The sequence below is a fragment of a genome, unplaced genomic scaffold, assembly GCF_019419815.1.
Source record: "Pyrus x bretschneideri cultivar Hongxiangsu unplaced genomic scaffold, Pyrus_bretschneideri_v1 Contig74, whole genome shotgun sequence".
NCBI lineage: Eukaryota > Viridiplantae > Streptophyta > Magnoliopsida > Rosales > Rosaceae > Pyrus > Pyrus x bretschneideri.
The window spans coordinates 1,017,776-1,036,402 of record NW_025999814.1 but is presented as its reverse complement, the minus strand read 5'-3'; the positions used below and the strand labels follow the sequence as shown (position 1 = coordinate 1,036,402).

Here is an 18,627-nt window from a genome sequence, read left to right as displayed (position 1 = left end):
TCGTTCTTTGCTTCATGTCCCTATGGATGAAAATTTTTCTTGAAAAGGAATTGAGTCCATTAGGTAAACTAAAGTTCGGTCCACTACTATTTACGGGCCGACAAAAGAGTTGGGCCATTTAAGACTCGGGCCAACGTCGTTTTTGTCATCAACTTTGTATTTAGCACTTTCATTGCTAAACTGTAATTATTATTATTTAATCACGAAGTTAAAACCTAATTAGAGATGGAATCAAGGGGCAGGCAAAACTTGTCTTGGTAAAGCTGTACGGTGTTCTGGTGTTTCACATCAAGGGTCCTCTTTGCTCCGACCCAAGAGACAAAACAGCCTTTCGGAGATCTCAAGGGTCCTCTTTGCTCCGACCCCTTCGATGCTTCCCATGTATCTTCCTTGTTAACTCCTCCTCTTCCTTCTCCGACCTCCTCACCCCAAAACCCCACACCCCATTTCTCCTCTGAGTTCCGAAAACCGACAAACGAAACAGAGAGAGAGAGAGAGAGATGGCGACTCTTCCTTCCACCCATTGCTGCCACACCTACTCGCCGCTGCCGCCGTCATCGTCGTCGTCGTCGTCGTCGTCATCAGTTTCGTATTTACGTGTTTATTCATCTGTACACGGACGCCTGCAACGCGTTTCAATTTCCTCGATTCCCAAGCGTTTTGTTTCAGCTAAGGTTTCTCAGCAGAATGCTCTCGGCATGCAAGATGGTTAGCTCCTTCAGTCTTGTAATCTTAATTTCACTGGTTTAAATGTCATCCGAAGTCAGAATATTTGTTTTTATTTTGGTTTTAAATTACAGTCGTTTTTTTTAAGGAAAATTGCAGTCGTTTTAATTTTGGTTTTTTTTTCTTTTTCTTCCCATTAATGCAGGCCCGGCGGCGAACCCGATTGAGAACGAAGCTCATTTCAAGAAACTGAAAGATGGGTTGTATTCAGCTCCGTCTTCGAAGGAATCTAAAGACACGACCGTCTTTAATGTCAATGAAAGTGAATCTACTGTCAGTATCACGGTGGTTGGAGCCTCCGGGGACCTTGCCAAGAAGAAGATATTCCCTGCACTTTTCGCACTTTTTTACGAGGATTTCCTCCCGAAGGTTTGCAATTTTTGTTCTTTTTCTTTCGTTTGATTACATTATTTCTTAGACTTTGAATGATCGGTGATACATGAGTACGTAAATGTTTTGTTGCAGCACTTCACTATTTACGGTTATGCTCGGAGTAAGATGACCGATGCCGAGCTCAGGGACATGGTTAGCAAGACGCTTACTTGCCGAATTGACAAGAGGTGAGTCAAAAGCCTTGGCCTTTTTTGTGAAATGTGGTTGCTTTTGCTTATAATGCGTTGCTTGAGAAGATGGAAATGTTATTTCACTGGTTTTTTCTTGCTGGATATGGAAAGGGTGAAGTTGATTGATGTGTGACGAATTGTTTTGTTGGAACTTCAGGGAGAATTGCGGGGAAAAAATGGACCAATTTCTTCAAAGATGTTTCTATCATTCTGGTCAGTATGATTCACAAGATCATTTCGCAGAGCTGGACAAGAAGCTAAAGGAACATGAGGTAATAATTTGAGTGTATTCTGAGCTTAGTGAGAGATAGAGTGTTGAATACAACTTTATACTGTGCATTCTGTTCAAGTTGTCGTGGTGCTGTTGTTTGGGCAAACTTTCAGCTTTCTCTGTGTATGTCTTGTTATTGCCCATTTGAATGACGATCATGTAAGCTTTTTCTGCATCTTGATTCTATTTCCATTTAGATTGACAAGCAACTGCATGTGTAGGCGGGAAGAGTTCCTAATCGCCTGTTCTATCTTTCTATCCCTCCAAACATATTCATTGACGCTGTTCGCTGTGCTAGCTCATCTGCCTCATCTGGTAATGGCTGGACTAGGGTTATTGTTGAGAAACCCTTTGGCCGAGATTCAGAGTCATCTGCTGCTTTGACCAAGGCCCTCAAGCAGTACCTAGAAGAGGACCAAATTTTCAGGATAGACCACTATCTGGGCAAGGAGCTTGTGGAAAACCTATCAGTTCTCCGCTTCTCCAACCTTATTTTTGAGCCCTTGTGGTCAAGGCAGTATATAAGAAATGTACAGTTAATATTCTCTGAAGATTTTGGCACTGAAGGACGTGGAGGGTATTTTGACAACTATGGGATTATAAGAGATATAATGCAGAATCACTTGCTTCAGATACTGGCACTCTTTGCAATGGAAACTCCTGTCAGTTTGGATGCAGAAGATATCAGAAACGAGAAGGTTTCACGAATACCTGAACTGAAGCTGCTTTTAGTACTTTGTATTGCTTTCCACGTTATTCCAGTATTTATTTTGCTTGCTTGGTGCCAGGTTAAAGTTTTACGTTCTATGAGGCCACTACAACTTGAAAATGTGGTCACAGGGCAATACAAGAGTCATGTTAGAGGTGGTATTACTTACCCAGCATACACTGATGACAAGACGGTACCCAAAGACAGCTTGACTCCAACGTTTGCCGCAGCTGCTCTCTTCATAGACAACGCAAGATGGGATGGGGTGCCTTTCTTAATGAAGGCTGGGAAAGCATTACATAATAAGAGGTTTGTTCAATTAGAGAAAAGATCCTCATTCTCGTTCACCAGTCATGGTTTCGGATAATACTAATTCATATTTGCTTCTTAAATTCTTCGTCCAGGGCTGAGATAAGGGTACAGTTTCGGCACGTGCCTGGAAATTTGTATCGAGATATTGGAACGGAGCTTGATCACGCAACAAATGAGCTTGTTATCCGAGTACAGCCTGATGAAGCTATTGTCCTGAGGATCAATAACAAAGTCCCTGGTTTGGGAATGAGGTTGGACAGGAGCAATCTAAATCTTCACTACGCAGCCAGGTAAGGTTTAAAATGTGGAAGTTTATTTATTAATAGGACGAAGGAATATGATCCTGTGTTTGCAATAAATAATCGTAATTGTAATATTACACGTACCGAACAGTATTGTATTCTTTTTCCCTTCAAACAAATCATGAAAAACTTAACCAAATTTGTTTGTTATGTTATTTGTAGATATTCAAAGGAGATTCCGGATGCTTATGAGAGGCTTCTGCTGGATGCTATTGAAGGGGAAAGGAGGCTGTTTATCCGGAGTGATGAACTTGATGCAGCTTGGGCACTCTTCACACCCTTGTTGAAGGAGATCGAAGAGAAGAAGGTTATTCCCGAATACTATCCTTACGGAAGCAGAGGTCCTGTCGGGGCACACTATCTTGCAGCAAGATACAAAGTCCGGTGGGGTGATGTTGGCTTGGAGCCGTGAATTTGAGAAGGCTGGCCTCATTGCCATTGCTATCATAGTCAAACAGGGTAAACTTATCGAAATTTTTGCTTTGTAATTTGTTCATCGTAGATCAGGGGTGTTTTGTTTCCAATAACAAGAAATTAGAACTAGGATTGAATTATCCGTCGAGTTCTTGCTAATTCTTCTCTTTGTCCGAAGCGAAAGCTCGAATCCAAATTTATTGATCGAGAACAGACCACTGTTTACAAACCGTAACGAAGTTAACAGACAAGTGATAAAATACAGACAATTGTAAAACGAAGGAAATCTATTGAAATCTTTGCAACTGCAAACGTTGTCGGGACACCAACAAAGAGGTCATCCAATGCATTATGATCTGTTCAAACTCTTCCTCGTCGCGGTGATAGACGAGATGAAGTCTACACTTTTGCACATCAAGTCTGGGAGATCACTTCCAATTGAAGCCTCCAGAACGCTACACCCGTTCAACGACTGATCGGATTCCGGTTGAAACCACCCTCGCGGCATGTAGGATAGCCAAATGAATCCTCCCAGCTTATACAACCAGTCCAGTTCTTTGTTGGTGGTGCAGTGGGCATGGACAGGACGTTCCAGACTCCCTCTCTCTTGTTCCAAATTGCTGCTACGTGTTTTTATTAATTTATTTATGTTATAATACGTGATAATACATCATGAAGTTAGGAGGATCAAGATTTTTCAATAAAATAAAGTTAGCCAACTCATCAACAACAAAGTTGATCTATCGATAAATATGTCAAAATTCACAAACCCAATTAATTTGTAAAAAATCACGAAAACCTGCACGCTATGAATTAGGTCTATGAAATATGAACTATATATGCTCATATTGTAACATGTGATATAATAATGTAATTGTCACACTCAAAAGATTTCTCCACACTGAAAAATCGCCATCTGCGATTCCGCTGACACGGAGGTGGGAGGAGCCACCGATCACCATTAGCCCGGTGGCATAGATAAAAGGATAATAAAATGTGAATAGAGGGAGAAACTATACAGGGGATGCCGGTGGCCATTGCATCCGTTGGAGAGAGAGAGAGAGAGAGAGAGAGAGGTGACTTCAAGCGACAGGGAGAGAGGAGAAACTTGAAACAGCCGTTTGTTGTGAAATATAGTGTGAATGTCACACATATGAATGTATGAGGAAGCAAACTAAAATAGACTTTGATGTCAATAATTAAAAGTTTTAAGTGAAAAAATTTATTAAGGTGGTGAAAATTTTTCTTCATGCATGTAAGGTGTTGTCGGATCAAAAAGGCAGAAAGTGAATACAAATCTCCCTTTCCTCTCTTTACCTGCATTTTTTGTGTGATATAGTTAATAAAATAAACAGTATGGTATATCACACCGGTTCTATTTCGATCTCTAGAAAAAGTTCTCTCTCCTTCACTTTTACCTATTTATAACATCTTTGACATTGATAGCGGCCCAGAAAAATCTGTGTAAATAACATGTGCATTTTGGCATGTGCAATAGAGAAGAGAAGCCTCGTTTAAAATTAAAGCAAATGGCCCGTTGTCTTAAAAAAGAAGCAGGCAATAGCAGGCCATCAACCCAAGTTAGAGTCCCGTTTTCTCCTTTCAGCCCAACACAAACCCATTTCAAACATTGAGCATGACGTTGCAGCAACAACAAAGAAACTCCTTGACAGCATAATATAACGTTGTTTCTCATGCTCACATGGAGATATTTTAGCAGAGTTGCTAATTTTTTTTTTTTTTGTTCACAATAGTAGAGTTGCTTAGTTATGGCAGTTTTCCCACCAAGTAATGACGAATAAAACTAAAATACAGAATTTTACGATATTGTAAAATAGTATTTAACGGATAACGTGGTCGGACACTTCTACTAAAGTTTTACAGAACATATTGACGTGTAAAAGCTTCACAAATACTGACAATACGTTGCAATAGTGCCAGTAAGCTTAATTGATTAGTAACCATAGACAAATGATAGGTGGTCCTCTCCAAGTGACTTCTAGGACCACTCCAACATCGAAATCAAATACTGGATCGGTTCCAGCTGCATCCAGTGCTCTAAAAAAAGACACTAACCAAATAGAGTATCCTCGTAAAACTGTACGGACTGTAAACATAATACCATTCAGTTCATAACCGGAAATCAATATTTGCTTATCAGTCATCATAATTACATACAGCGGTGGATTCAAGATTCGAACCCTAGGGTTCAGGTGGTAAAGATTCAAGTTTTTAGTTGAAAACAGAGCGCAAAGAGCGCAACAAAAAAAAAAGTTTATTCACTGAGACATTTCGTCGAACACTTGATGAGCTTGATGTCGTCAGCCAAACCATGTTGCACACATGTCAGCAGATATCGACATATGCGAAGCAATCTGATGAAGGGTATCGAGAGAATTTATCGAGGGTTGTCGACACAACCTATTAAGATACGCCTACCAAGCATTACATCATACACTTGGTGGGCACAAAAAAGGACCATACCAAACATTCGGAGAGTCCTCAGTAGACCTTCACATGTATATTTTTCGAACTCTGGTGATCCTGAGACCATTTTGGTCTCAATGTAGATCCGCCCCCCCCTCACATTCACCCATTTCTAAGTTTTCTTTGGCTAAAAAAGTTTACATGATCAAATCATAAATTTGGAAAAATTTACAAATTTCGTTATACTCTATTTAAAGTCACGAAGTATTATAATAACAACCGTAATTTTATGTATTATACTAAAGAAAAAGTATGTGAGTATATTATTTAATTAAGCATAAGTTGGCTAATCAGCCAACGGCATAATTTGCTTATATGCTAATTTGTTTTGTCGCTGCTAAGCACCCTTCCGGAGTCTCGGACTTATGAAGATGCATGCGATGCAAGTGGACCACTGAGATAATGATAGAGGCCGAAAGGAATTAGAGTTTCACTGTGCTGAGTGGATTTGCACAACCCTGGGGCAATGGAATTGGATGAGCTCTGGTGAGTGGTGATGCATGTTTAACTTCACTTGAATAATATCATCACCCTTTCGCTAAATCTACTTGAAAATATCTCATTAGTCATTTCCTAACGTTTCCAAACACATAATTAAAATCTTTGATTTCCATCTTCGGACACGTTTGTTGCCATGAATAGAATATATAAATTACGAGTATCATTCTCAATATTTTTTATACATTGTAAGTTTACTATCACATAATGAATGAAAAGTCGTTGAGTCTTGTGTTAAAATTAGGCAAGTTATCAAAACAACCAAATATGGAATCACCAAGAAAGTTGCTTATCTCATACATGAACAATCACGTATCAATCATGAATTCTATTAGGTCAAGTAAGTAAACATGTGTAAATAGACATAAGAATTTTACTCCAAGAAAACCTAATTGGAAAACCAATCGTCACTTTATGCTGTAAACTCTTAAAACATAAGAAAGAAAGTTGCACTCAATTCATGAGATGATGATTTCCTTATTAAGTGTCATTAATTACGTCATGTAGATAATATTATTTATTAAAAAAAAAAAAGTTTGTGTGATTGTTGTATTGGGGATAACTATCTAAGAAAGTGTTATCCACATATAGATTTTTATCTCTCACACACTCTTATTAATTTTTTATCACCGATCGTTTTGAATTCATTTAGTTTGATGACCAAAAATTAAGAAAAGTGTATCATAAGTAAAAATAAGTATGTGAACAGCATTATCTATTATCTAATGCATTGTTACTGTTGATGAGTGCAACGTGTACCATGATAAGATTCCTAGCTAAGCTAATCCATTTGTGTATTTTAATTTGGCATGGGACATCCCATCACATCCCATGCTTCTTTGAGTCTAGCTTGCTCTCTATTGTGTTGTAAAAATGGACCAAAGACATGCCGATACTGGCACGACAGGTGGCTCTCTTTTAACCCTTTCACAACATCCTGGTATGGACATGCTGTCCCCTCTATGATTTTCTTTTCAACTAATAGTGCTAACCAACAAATTAATACATAAGGAATATATATATGTAACCTCATATTACTAGAGATTTCAAGCTCTATTTTTTTGTTTTTATAAGTTAAGAAGATTAAGTGAGAGACTCTCTTCGACAATCATTATGTATTCGTGTGCGAGGTATTTATCTATATTGTAAGGAAGACAACTATTATTCTTGTCAATTGAATACTCTTGACCGACCTTCTCCACCTAGAACGTCTATCAATAAAAAAGAAGAATGAAGAAATACAAGCATTAAAACAAAGCCAATGCACCCAAAGAAAAATATATCAATGAAAACGATAATGATTGAGAACGACATGAAATGTCACAAGTAGGGCTTGAAAATTGCACAAGTAATGAGAGTTTAGGCCCACTAGGTTGATTTAAGTGTTTGTTTTCCTCATGTTGTGCTTGTTCCATGTGTGTATCATGTGCAGATCCTGCAGAACAGTAGTTATGAAAAGCGGCATGTTTCAGTGTGTCCCTGTGATTCTCATTTGTTTGACTTTACAGTCTTTAGTTACACAAATAATATCTTGCACTTGCACTGCAAATATATATAATCATAGATAAGAGATATGGTGGGTTGGTTCAGATTATCCATGTTTAATCGCCACCATTAAATTAAGGATGGGGTCCTCCTAGGCAGCTGAAGTTCCTAGCCGTCAAGGTCTCCAGATAGAATCTGATCCAACGGTGTATACTGCACGGAATATGAACAAGTTTGGCAATTATTTCCATCCCACTGTTGGTATATTTCTTATGCCAATGTTGTAGGGGTGGGGGGAAGATGCCTATAAGTTAGAAGCAAGCGTTGTCAGTCATTTCAGAAGTAGTGTCAAAGGAAAGCCATTATAGCTCGCCATTACATGAAAAGAGAAGCCATTATAATTTACCATTACACGAAAAAGATACTATGGTGTCAAACAAAAGTAAAATGGGGGTAGAAGCATGCTACTTTGGTTTACTATTCTCTTTCTTAAGCTTCGACCTCCATTACACGAAAAAGATACTGCATAACTCGCCTATTTATCACTTTAAGCGCAAAAAACTAATGACTAAATAATAATTTTCGATACCGACAGCTGACGTTGATTTTCATGCCACCTTGACTGTCGCTTGCACATTTGTTCACACCTGGGTGCTCGCCGACTTGACTCCTGCACCGATGTTGACGTCATTTAGTGTCAGCATTATCGGTGATTTGTCCATTGCATAATAGAGAAAGAAAATAAATTACAAAAGCATTTTAGGATATTTTTGAAATTCATAAAGGTACTTCGAGAAAGATTTAATACTCTCAAAATTTACAACATACAGGAAATTAAGAAGTCATAATGCGTTATAGTTTTTATTTATATCAGGCAGTGTTTAACATACGAGACATTTTAACTTTATAGTACTTGTACATGTCACTAAACCTACCGACAAATATTTTTTAAATACAATGATAAGATGTGAGAGAGGAAAAAAATTTGTATCAAACTCGTCATTCATAATATTCAAACTTAAGATCTTTTATTTAACACATGAGAAATGCTTTGAACCAATGTTCTTTCTCATACTAAATGTCAAATTGGGTAGTGAGATGGGTTCGAAAGTAGGCAATCAAATCAAATCCGAAAAGGGCAGATGCTTACTGGCCAAATAGAGGAACAAAAGGGGTTCCCTCCAGCTTAGGACAGCCCTACTATAAATAGAAAGCTCTTCATTTAATTCTATTTTTTTTTTCTTTAGTCATTTAGTAATACGATTTAATGATATTTCTCTTTATTTTTGTAAGTGAGATTTATTAAACCAATAAAGCCCAACAAAATCCTTCTAGATTGGAAAAATGTAAAATAAAAAATGAAAAATCCAAATAGGGTGGCCAAAAAGCCCAACAAAATCCTCCAAGATTTCGAATAATTATGATTGATGAGAAGCTTCCCCAACTCGGAGGAATCCCTTAAAGTTGCGTAAAGCACAGCGTAATCCTACTAGATTTCCATATTATCAGAGCGAGAGAGAACAAAAAAGCCATGTGTGCCATTAAATACGGCATTTGTTATATAAGATTGCAGCACCAACTTGCATAGACAAAACTAAGGATAAGGTACTACATTAATCAATAATCATCCATACATTAAAACCAAAAGAGCCTAACCCTAATCGGTTTAAAATAAGTAGCTACGGTTTTATTTGTACGACGAGTATGATATCAAAATATAAACGTTCATTCTCTGACTAAAATGATAAATTAGATGAATTTTGACACCTCAATATTGGACCAACATTCTCGTCACTTTACACTCGATTTTGAATTTCAATCTTCTTTCCCTTGACAATTCGAAATTGAACATCTCTTTCCATGTAGTAGAGAGTCATAGAATACAGTCATGTCAAGAAATAGTAAAAGATAAAAATACAAGGAAGAGAGAAAAATTAGCCGCCTTGTTTTCTTGAACGAGAGAGAAAATCACACAAAAGAGGGCAGACCAAGTTTTAAGAGGGTGAGATGGGCCCCACTTGGCAGTGACTTAATACTCGCATGCGCCTCTAATTTTTTATTTTATTAATTTATTTTGTTTGCATGCTTGTTTAGTTAATCATATTTAAATATTGTAACGCAACTAACTCTTAACACAGAGCCGCACACATCCCACGAAGCTACCCAGAAACCCCCAGAGACTGCGAGACTGCGAGCGGAGAGAAGAAAGAACGAAAAGCTCCAACCTTTTCTCCTTTTTCTCATCAGTTTTTTACCGCTCTGGAAACCCAATCACTGAGTTACGTCTCTCATTTTCTTCTCCCCAATGGATTGTTGGTCCCCTTCTCTCGCCGTCGACGACGAGTTCGAGAAGCTCGCCTTGAGAATTAACCCCCCGAGGTGAATTCGCTCTCCTTTTCGTTTCTGGGATTTTCCGGGGTCGAATTGTTGTTGGTTTTTGATATAAAAAGATTGGGTTTCCCTTGTTTTCCTGAATATCAATGTTTCTTGAGCTGAAATTTTCCATTTTTTACTGTTTCTCTGATATGTTTTCATGTTGATATGGGATTTGTAGGGTTACAGTTGATAATGCATCAAGCGGGAAAGCCACTCTGATTAAGGTATCTGGCTGAATTTCTTGAATTGTATTCTGCAAGGAATCCAAAAGGGTCAATTTTTTAAAAAAAAATTTCATATAATTTTGAACAATTGTTTTTGTCTTTTTGTTTCATTTGAGAAATTTGTAGGTGGACAGTGCAAATAAGCGTGGGAGTTTGCTGGAATTGGTTCAGGTTCTGAATGATTTGAACCTCATTATAAGAAGAGCTTATATTTCTTCTGATGGGGAATGGTTCATGGATGGTGAGCTTCTCTTTTTAATTTTTATTTTCACGTGCCGTGTTATCTCAAATTTTTATTATTTGTGACTGAATTTCTCGTTTTTAATGGAATTTTTGCAGTTTTTCATGTCACTGATCAACAGGGGAATAAGCTCTCTGATGACGGAATCGCTGAATGCATTCAACAGGTAGATCCCAGAAATTAATTGCTCTTTTCTTCTAGTTTACCAGATATGGAATTTAGTTACACAGAAGAGACATTTCGCTGAGGGTTCCGGTGTAATGGCGAAATTGAGAATGGAGTTTAGACTGACATTTAATAGATGGAACTTAAAAATAAACTTGATTAAACGATGTGTCTTCAAGCTGTATTGTGGTAGTATTTGCCCGAGTCTTGCTGGATTTAGGAAGCTTGCTTTTTTCAGCTTTTGTGTGGTTTTATGTGCCTCTTGATCTGCTCATGTATCAACTAGGTTTAAGTATTAGCATCGATTTGCAAATGTTTGCATTTTAAAGCATGGTTCACATTGTTGGCGGATGACAAAGAAGAAATGGTGCTTTTTTTTTTGGGTCTGTACTCGAAATAGTTAGCAAAATTATCTGTGGAGTGGAACCATGTAGTTCTAAGTCATTTGGATTATCGAATTCAAATTTTGCAGTCACTGGGACCAAGAGGACGAAGCTTCCCTTCCTTGAGAAGGTCTGTGGGTGTCCAAGCTGCCACAGAACACACTACTATTGAATTGACTGGAAGGGACAGGCCAGGCTTGCTTTCTGAAGTTTTTGCTGTTCTTTCGGACCTTAAATGCAACGTGGTTGCCGGAGAAGTCTGGACTCACAATTCAAGAATGGCATCAGTTGTGTACATCACTGACGAGGCAACTGGGAGACCCATTGATGATCCCGAACATCTTGCCAAGATCAAACAGCTTCTCCTTTATGTGCTTAAGGGGAACAGAGATAAGCGCAGTGCCAACACCGCTGTTTCTGTTGGTTCCACACATAAGGAGAGGAGGCTTCACCAGATGATGTATGCTGATCGTGATTACGACATGGATGATGCTGATTGTGGATCAGCCAGTGATCGAAGCAAACCACTTGTCACTGTTGAAAATTGTGTCGATAAAGGATATACTGTTGTGAACTTGAGGTGTCCGGACCGTCCTAAGTTGCTCTTTGACACGGTGTGCACCTTAACAGATATGGAGTATGTGGTATATCATGCAACTGTGATTGCTGAAGGACCAGAGGCTTATCAGGTTTTCCTTATTTCCCTCAAGTTGTGTTAGTTGTTTTCCTGATTGGATTAGTTATGTTATTTAAATCTTAAAAAAAAAGCGTATTGCAATCAACGCAAATATATAATTTGTTCTAACACTGTAAACTTGTGTGATAGGAATATTATATAAGGCATACCGACGGCTGCCCTATTAGTTCTGAAGGAGAAAGGCAGAGGGTTATTCATTGTTTGGAAGCTGCTATTCGAAGACGGACTTCTGAGGTACGAACACACTGGAATTTTTATTTGAATATACTCTTCCCAATTTCACAAAGTAATTTGAAGTTAATGCAACATTTCTAATGCAGGGTATAAGACTAGAGCTTTGTGGTGATGACAGAGCCGGCCTTCTTTCTGATGTGACTCGCATATTTAGAGAAAATGGTCTTTCAGTCACCCGAGCTGAGGTTGCAACCAGGGGCTCCCAAGCCGTGAATGTGTTCTACGTGACTGATGCATCTGGAAATCAAGTCAAGAGCGAGACAATAGAAGCAGTTCGGCAAGAGATTGGCTTGACATTCCTGCATGTGCAAGACGACTTCTTTTCAAAATCTCCACCACAGGAGAGTGGGAGATTCTCTTTGGGTAATCTCCTTCGCATTAGGTCGGAGAAGTTCCTTTACAACCTGGGTTTGATAAAGTCGTGTTCTTGAGTGTCTCATTAGGTAAACTTAGGTCCTGTCGTCTGTCTGTGTATATTAGGATGCTTGTCGGTTGTAAATCGTGCTGTCCGAAAGTGCAATGCAAAGCTTCAGGTCAATCCATTCGTTGACATAAAGTCCGCCCTGGAGCTTGTAAATCAGAATTCCGACTTGTACAGTTTCGTGTACATACATTTCCCCTGCTCTTAATCCTTTGCTCTCTAAAGCCTAAAGGTATGGTAAACACATATATGACCTATTCTGCTACAGCAGAATCTCAAACCTGGTATGTTTTATTGCCTCTATAACTGAATAAGTGCTTTTGTGAGCCGACAAGATTGACCGGTTGTTGTTATTTTGATTAAATAAGTGCTTTTGTGACACTGCGCATTTGGGCATGGTAGGTAATTCACCTTGAACGAACACCAACAGGAACAGGGGCTTTTAGTTAATTGCTGCAGTGGCAGGTGTGCCTCCGAAAGTTGTTTTCACTCAGGGCATTTTGTGGGTGGGCCACATAGTGCTTTGAGTAGGACCGTAAGGTCACTGTGGGAACATTTTCCCTTTCAAGAATCAACCAATATCTGGCCTCAACGGCTACAATAATGTGGGATAAACATCAATCACTATTTAATAATTACTGTCGCATGAAATTCTTTTGGGGTTAGAATTTCTGATAAGTTATCTGTAAGGTATCTCTCATAAAGCGTGAGATTTCCGGTATTATGGTCTCACTAGACCATGTGCAGCTATTAGTTGTGAAAATTATTCTATTCAAACAATCTAATTGAAGTTTCTCTTGTTTGTACTTTGTCAAATATCCAAGATTGTACATGAATGAGCGGTCATATTCGGACCGTTGATGCAGTGTGATCCTGCTTGCTCCTTGTTATACCATTCTCCAATTATAATATGCTTCATAATAACAATGAAGAAGAAAAATGAGAATGACAAAAAGAAAAAAAGAAAAAAAGAAAAAAGGGGGAATAAACCCATTGAAAAGGAAATTGTGAATATTTATGGAAGGAGGGGAGGCAAATGATAAGGGACATCAAACGTCATGATGAAGTAATTAAGACGCAATCAAGACTGATTGATTGGGTGGATGATGATTATGATGAGCATAATTATTCTGTCGTGGGAATTAAAACGACATGACCTTAATTGAATGAATGAAAAGTCCAACACCGACAGAATCTCAACGGGGGCGCGTCACGAATCTCCACGCCCGTATGATCCGTCGCTTTCCAATTTTACTGTCGTTTTTAGCATCTTTTTTATAGCTGTTTATGCTGGTGATGGTTTCGGACTCTTCCTGCGACGTGGCGCGGTCGTGGCCGGGCAGAGGGCTGCCGGTACATGTGGGACCCCGTTGCTGTATTTTGTTGCCGTGGACCACTGGCGAGGGGCCATGCACGCAGGGAATGGGCCCTCCAAGAAAAAAAATTTAAATTGAAACGGAGTCACGTGATCGGGATTGTATCGAATCCGCCTCAAGTTGTGAATAGTATGGGCAGAGAGACCATTCAAGAAAAATGATAATCTCGGATCCCTTCTATCAAATTTTCTCAATTAATTAATCTAGATTTTTAAAATTTGATTCAACGATTAAAATTATTATAACTTTTAAAGGGATTTCTATTTGTAACTGTTGAATCAAATTTTAAGAATCCGAATTAATTGATTTAGAAGATTTGGTGGAAAGGATCCGGAGATAATCCATTTCCTTTATTCATATAGTGCTGCTAGGCGCATTTCATTGTCTAATCTCGCCACCTATATTATGTTCTTACACATTATAAAAAGGTAAAAAAATGACAACCCTTTTTTTTCCACCTACCATTATACATATGGTTATATTATTAATTTGAGTTTTTCCTTTTCCTTTTGCTGAATTTCGTTAGAGGACATATTTGTCTAAGTCCATTTCGGGGGCGAAGATTTTAACTGCACTCACCACTAATTTGAGTAGTATCATAATTCATACATCTTCGTTAGTTCATGTTTTGTGTAATGATAATCTTCCGTGTCCTCATTAGCTTAGCTGTGGTGGTGTTTGGGGTGACACTTTTACTTGGTTGAAGTGTCTGTTGCTTGTATCCCTGCTCACTGCCTTGGTCTTGGTGTTTGCCTCTTGGTAGGCTTTCGAGTCCTTGTTTGGCTTTTTAGCCCTAGAATGTGAATTCCTTGTTTTCAAAAAAAAAAAATAAATAAATAAAATAAAATAAAATCACACATCAATCGCGGTTGCAATGGGAATGTTTGCTTTAAAGAAAAGGGCCACCTTTGCTCTGGCCTTCCACGTGTTTTGTCCTTCAAATTAGAAGCAAATGCCTGCATTTAGCCACGTTTTAAACATGGCAAAAAATTTGAAATATGTCCAATTTTATAGGCCACCTTTTAAAATAGGTCTAATTTTTAGTGACTTTTTGACTTTTGAAATAGATCCATTTTTTAGTTACTTTGGACCCATTAATATCTATGAAATCTTGAATGATAGTAGTTCGCTTTTTCGTCGGGATGCTTTCCCTCCAAATTATCAACAAAAAATCACTCAAAGTATCGTCTGAAATAAACTAGTCCATGAGTAATGCAACTTATGTCTACATACACGAAACTAAACTCGAATTATGTATGGAACGTTGGGATGAAAATAGGAAGCATCGCATGATTTCTTATGGTGGTAAGAGATGTGTGGTTCACGTAATTAAAATTTATCTCTGCAGGCTGCATCCGAGTTCATGTCCTATATTGTTTTTCCAAAGTCATTAGCAGATACATCCAGTTTCTATATACAAATCAGCAATTGAACCGTTTAGTACAACGGTTAATACTATTTTTTTTGTTCACTTGTAAGTCAAAGGTCTTAGGTTTGATTTTCACCAAAAACGATTTCAAACCAATTTATTTTTTTGCTAAAACGGAGGCGGCCTAGTCATGTACGAACCCAACCGTAGGTATGCCACAACTTATTGCATATTTGTACGTGTACTTCTCAACCATGCCCTGTACTTGATTACAACGGTCACTTTAGACTTCCCAAAGCATAGATACGACTACCAATTTATGTTTAGGGCCGATAAAGCCAGGCCCAAGCCCGTCCTGAGCCCAACAATTTCAAGGCCCGTTTAACTCCGACACAGCAACACCTACCCATATATACCCGAGCCCACATCAAGGCCCAACCTAACATCATTAGAGTAAAGAGAAGATCAATCCTTTAGCATTCATCAACAAAATATTATGGCTCTAATATTGATAGATATTCATGGAAAAAAAGGCGACATTTGGTGCTGCAGCCTGCAGGACTAATCCACCAAACAAACTGAATCCTCTTACAAAAGCCCACATTTCCAAAAAGGAGAAATGATTCGAGGGAAAACGCGAATAACTAAAACTCAGAGAAATCCGAATCAGGCCACCGGCAGCTCTCCGCAGTCGGCAATCACCACCTTCTTTGTAGGACGATCACCTCTGTCTGTCTCTTGAGACTCGATCAGTTTAACAACGTCCAGGCCTTCCACCACTTGCCCAAAAACGACATGCCTGTTGTCTAGCCACGGTGTCTGGAACAGATAATTACATATAAGCATATATCAAGTTACAAAATGCCACCTCTTCTCTAAGCCTACAACCACACAACCACCTTCTGAGAATAAACTAATAAATCTACTTAATTTCCCAGGCTAGGGAATTGCGTTGAACCACGATTAAATGAGGCTTCAAACTTTCATGCCATAGCATTCTTAGCCAAATTGATTCTACGAGTACGATATAGAGAATGAATGACTCTTACCTTGACCGTGCATATGAAGAACTGGCTCCCATTGGTATTGGGCCCTGCATTGGCCATGCTAACAACTCCTGGTCCAGTATGAGATACTGCAAAATCATGCATTCAAGAATTATGACTGCAATGACATTTAAAAATCTATAATTTATAATGTCAAAAGGGGTCGCGACCATATTCAATCTCATATTACATCAGAGACAAAATCTCTTGCCAATAAAAGGCAGTTCATAGATTACGGGAGTTTTCCTTGACGTAAAAATCCAGAAACACATGAATGATTATTGATAAACTACTATGAGGCATGAGAAGTAGAGATCAACTTACACTTGAAGTTCTCATCCTTGAAAGTACGTCCGTAAATGCTTTTACCTCCAGTGCCCTGAAATATGTTTCCAGAATTGTAATTTCACTGTCACGTCCAACCAAAAAATGATAACCTCAAAGAAAAACAAAAAATGAAAACCTTCCAAGTAATTGAAAAAAAAAAGCATGAGCAAATGTTACAAGTAAGCAGTTAATAAGAATATGAAATAGCCAACAAAGATGCAAGGCAAGTCTTTGGAAATGCATATGAGGCTGTTAGATACGATTGAAAGGCCAAATGGGTACTTCAAACAACCCCGGTCTAGCTACTTCCCTAGTTTAGTCAACTGCTTCCAATTCTCAGTAATTCAAGCTCCTTTTTTACTAGCAGGGAGAAAGTAACTTTGCTTACGAGCATTTATCTAACCTACGTACCTTTGAGAACATGAGTCAATACATATGGGAAGAAGTAGCTATAACTAATACTGGATAACCAAAATGGTCAACCAGCCATTTATGTGCAAAGCAAATCCCGAATTAGAAAAGAGACCTATTCAAACTATCATAAGTTCAAAACAGTTCTAGCAAATCCCAAATTGTTTCTCTGTTTTGATATATATTAACTTAACCTTGCAAACGTTGTTTGGTTTAAAGTGAGCCATTATCATTTCCTTATGATTGATAGACTGGTTTTCCAAGTAATATCGAAACCTTATATCAAGCCAATATGGAACTAAAAAACCTATAGCATATATCACTGTTAAATGTAGTCAACCAATGTGGCAATCCATAAAAATAAACCAGAAACTACGAGTTTACAAGACCGGGAAGAGCGCTCACATTGCCTTTATCGAAGTCCCCTCCTTGAATCATGAAATCCTTGATCACACGATGGAACGCGGACCCCTTGAACCCGAAGCCTTTATCACCTAATAAAGACACAATTCATATGAAAGCACATTCAATCAAGATGTCACTTATATTAATGACACTACATAAAGCCATAAACAAAACCCAGGAAAATCGTAAAACCTGTGCAAAGCGCACGGAAATTCTCCACGGTTTGAGGCACATCATCGCCATACAATCCAATCACAATCCTTCCAGCAAGCTTCCCAACTGGGTTCCCAATGCTAATATCAAAATACACCTTATGGGTCACTTTTGATTGCAAAGTTGCTTCCTACAATTACCAAAAGAAACTCAAATTACGTTCTAAGCTTACCGAAAGCAGTAACTTGGAATTTTTACAAAATCTAAAATAAATAAAAAAAAATCGGAGCTTTCGATGTTAACCTCAGCACTGGCGCGGACTGAGCCAGCAAGACTGGTCCTTTTCCGGGAACTAGGGTTCGAAGAGAATGTCAGAGAGGACAAGCGCGACGACCTGGAGAATAAGCTGGAGGACAACGACGCCGTTTTGTTAGGCGACGATGGGATTGTGACCGAAGAACAGGTAGGGGTCAAAACTCTGATCTGACACACGCTGCGAGAAGCCGGAAGGGAACCAATATTTGACTGCGAAAGAAAAAGCACAAAAGAGTAAAACTTTTTACTTAATTTTCCATTTGGGCTTTCTCGGTAATCAAACAGGGGAAGAGAGAAGATGGGTTTTTACCAGGGTGGCCAACGGAGCCGCCATTGAAGCTACCTTGCTGCTGCTGCTGAAGCTTTTCTGTGCAGTGTGGTGATAAGGCTCAATGCGGCTGTTCTAATTTTATGGATGGTATATTCCTTCTTTGTTGCAAAGAAGCGATGAATTCGAGAGTGAAGCCAGAAGGCCACCGACTCACCACCAACACCAATGCAATGGCTCCAAAATTACAAATTTAATGCTCAACTTTTCCAAAAATGCCAATTGGATCCTCTTGATATTTTGAAATTTTCAATTTTGTGCAATTACTAATTTACTAGACAACTATATTGTTTTACAATTTTCACTCAAGCTTATGTTGTGTTGCACAAATTGGCCTCCATACTCTTCATTACCACTCTTTTTCAAGGGCATTTTTGCATGTTATTGGG

General features: G+C 38.6%; 3 protein-coding genes across 3 annotated transcripts; 2 read left to right on the top strand and 1 right to left on the bottom strand.

The window, feature by feature from the left end:
• Positions 1-400: 400 nt before the first annotated feature.
• On the top strand, positions 401-3,526 carry LOC103961428 (glucose-6-phosphate 1-dehydrogenase, chloroplastic). The gene is made up of 8 exons (XM_009373969.3): positions 401-708; positions 872-1,095; positions 1,192-1,286; positions 1,447-1,561; positions 1,782-2,258; positions 2,349-2,578; positions 2,674-2,871; positions 3,046-3,526. Exons 1-8 carry the CDS (start codon positions 501-503, stop codon positions 3,293-3,295), a joined length of 1,797 nt encoding a protein of 598 aa, XP_009372244.2. The 5' UTR covers positions 401-500; the 3' UTR covers positions 3,296-3,526.
• A 6,365-nt stretch (positions 3,527-9,891) lies between these two features.
• On the top strand, positions 9,892-12,694 carry LOC103961427 (ACT domain-containing protein ACR4). Its single transcript, XM_009373968.3, has 7 exons — positions 9,892-10,146; positions 10,322-10,367; positions 10,494-10,608; positions 10,707-10,774; positions 11,246-11,845; positions 11,983-12,087; positions 12,174-12,694. Exons 1-7 carry the CDS (start codon positions 10,073-10,075, stop codon positions 12,516-12,518), a joined length of 1,353 nt encoding a protein of 450 aa, XP_009372243.1. The 5' UTR covers positions 9,892-10,072; the 3' UTR covers positions 12,519-12,694.
• Positions 12,695-15,707: 3,013 nt separating this feature from the next.
• Positions 15,708-18,382, bottom strand: LOC103961426 (photosynthetic NDH subunit of lumenal location 5, chloroplastic). The gene is made up of 7 exons (XM_009373967.3): positions 18,221-18,382; positions 17,899-18,120; positions 17,635-17,785; positions 17,443-17,531; positions 16,624-16,678; positions 16,303-16,388; positions 15,708-16,072 (listed from the first exon to the last, which is right to left on the bottom strand). The coding sequence occupies exons 1-7, from the start codon at positions 18,242-18,244 to the stop codon at positions 15,920-15,922; spliced, it is 780 nt and encodes a 259-aa protein (XP_009372242.1). The 5' UTR covers positions 18,245-18,382; the 3' UTR covers positions 15,708-15,919.
• Positions 18,383-18,627: the final 245 nt, after the last annotated feature.

What these genes read in the sequence shown, in the direction of transcription:
- LOC103961428 (XM_009373969.3), top strand. Translation starts at nt 501, where the DNA reads ATGGCGACTCTTCCTTCCACCCATTGCTGCCACACCTACTCGCCGCTG. An exon ending in TGCTCTCGGCATGCAAGATG is followed by an intron (nt 709 to 871) that starts GTTAGCTCCTTC and finishes CCATTAATGCAG; the next exon opens with GCCCGGCGGCGAACCCGATT. An exon ending in AAGATATCAGAAACGAGAAG is followed by an intron (nt 2,259 to 2,348) that starts GTTTCACGAATA and finishes GCTTGGTGCCAG; the next exon opens with GTTAAAGTTTTACGTTCTAT.
- LOC103961427 (XM_009373968.3), top strand. Translation starts at nt 10,073, where the DNA reads ATGGATTGTTGGTCCCCTTCTCTCGCCGTCGACGACGAGTTCGAGAAG. An exon ending in TTGAGAATTAACCCCCCGAG is followed by an intron (nt 10,147 to 10,321) that starts GTGAATTCGCTC and finishes TGGGATTTGTAG; the next exon opens with GGTTACAGTTGATAATGCAT. An exon ending in TGGGGAATGGTTCATGGATG is followed by an intron (nt 10,609 to 10,706) that starts GTGAGCTTCTCT and finishes GAATTTTTGCAG; the next exon opens with TTTTTCATGTCACTGATCAA.
- LOC103961426 (XM_009373967.3), bottom strand. Translation starts at nt 18,244, where the DNA reads ATGGCGGCTCCGTTGGCCACCCTG. An exon ending in TTTCCGTGCGCTTTGCACAG is followed by an intron (nt 17,532 to 17,634) that starts GTTTTACGATTT and finishes TGTCTTTATTAG; the next exon opens with GTGATAAAGGCTTCGGGTTC. An exon ending in TCTTCATATGCACGGTCAAG is followed by an intron (nt 16,073 to 16,302) that starts GTAAGAGTCATT and finishes TATCTGTTCCAG; the next exon opens with ACACCGTGGCTAGACAACAG.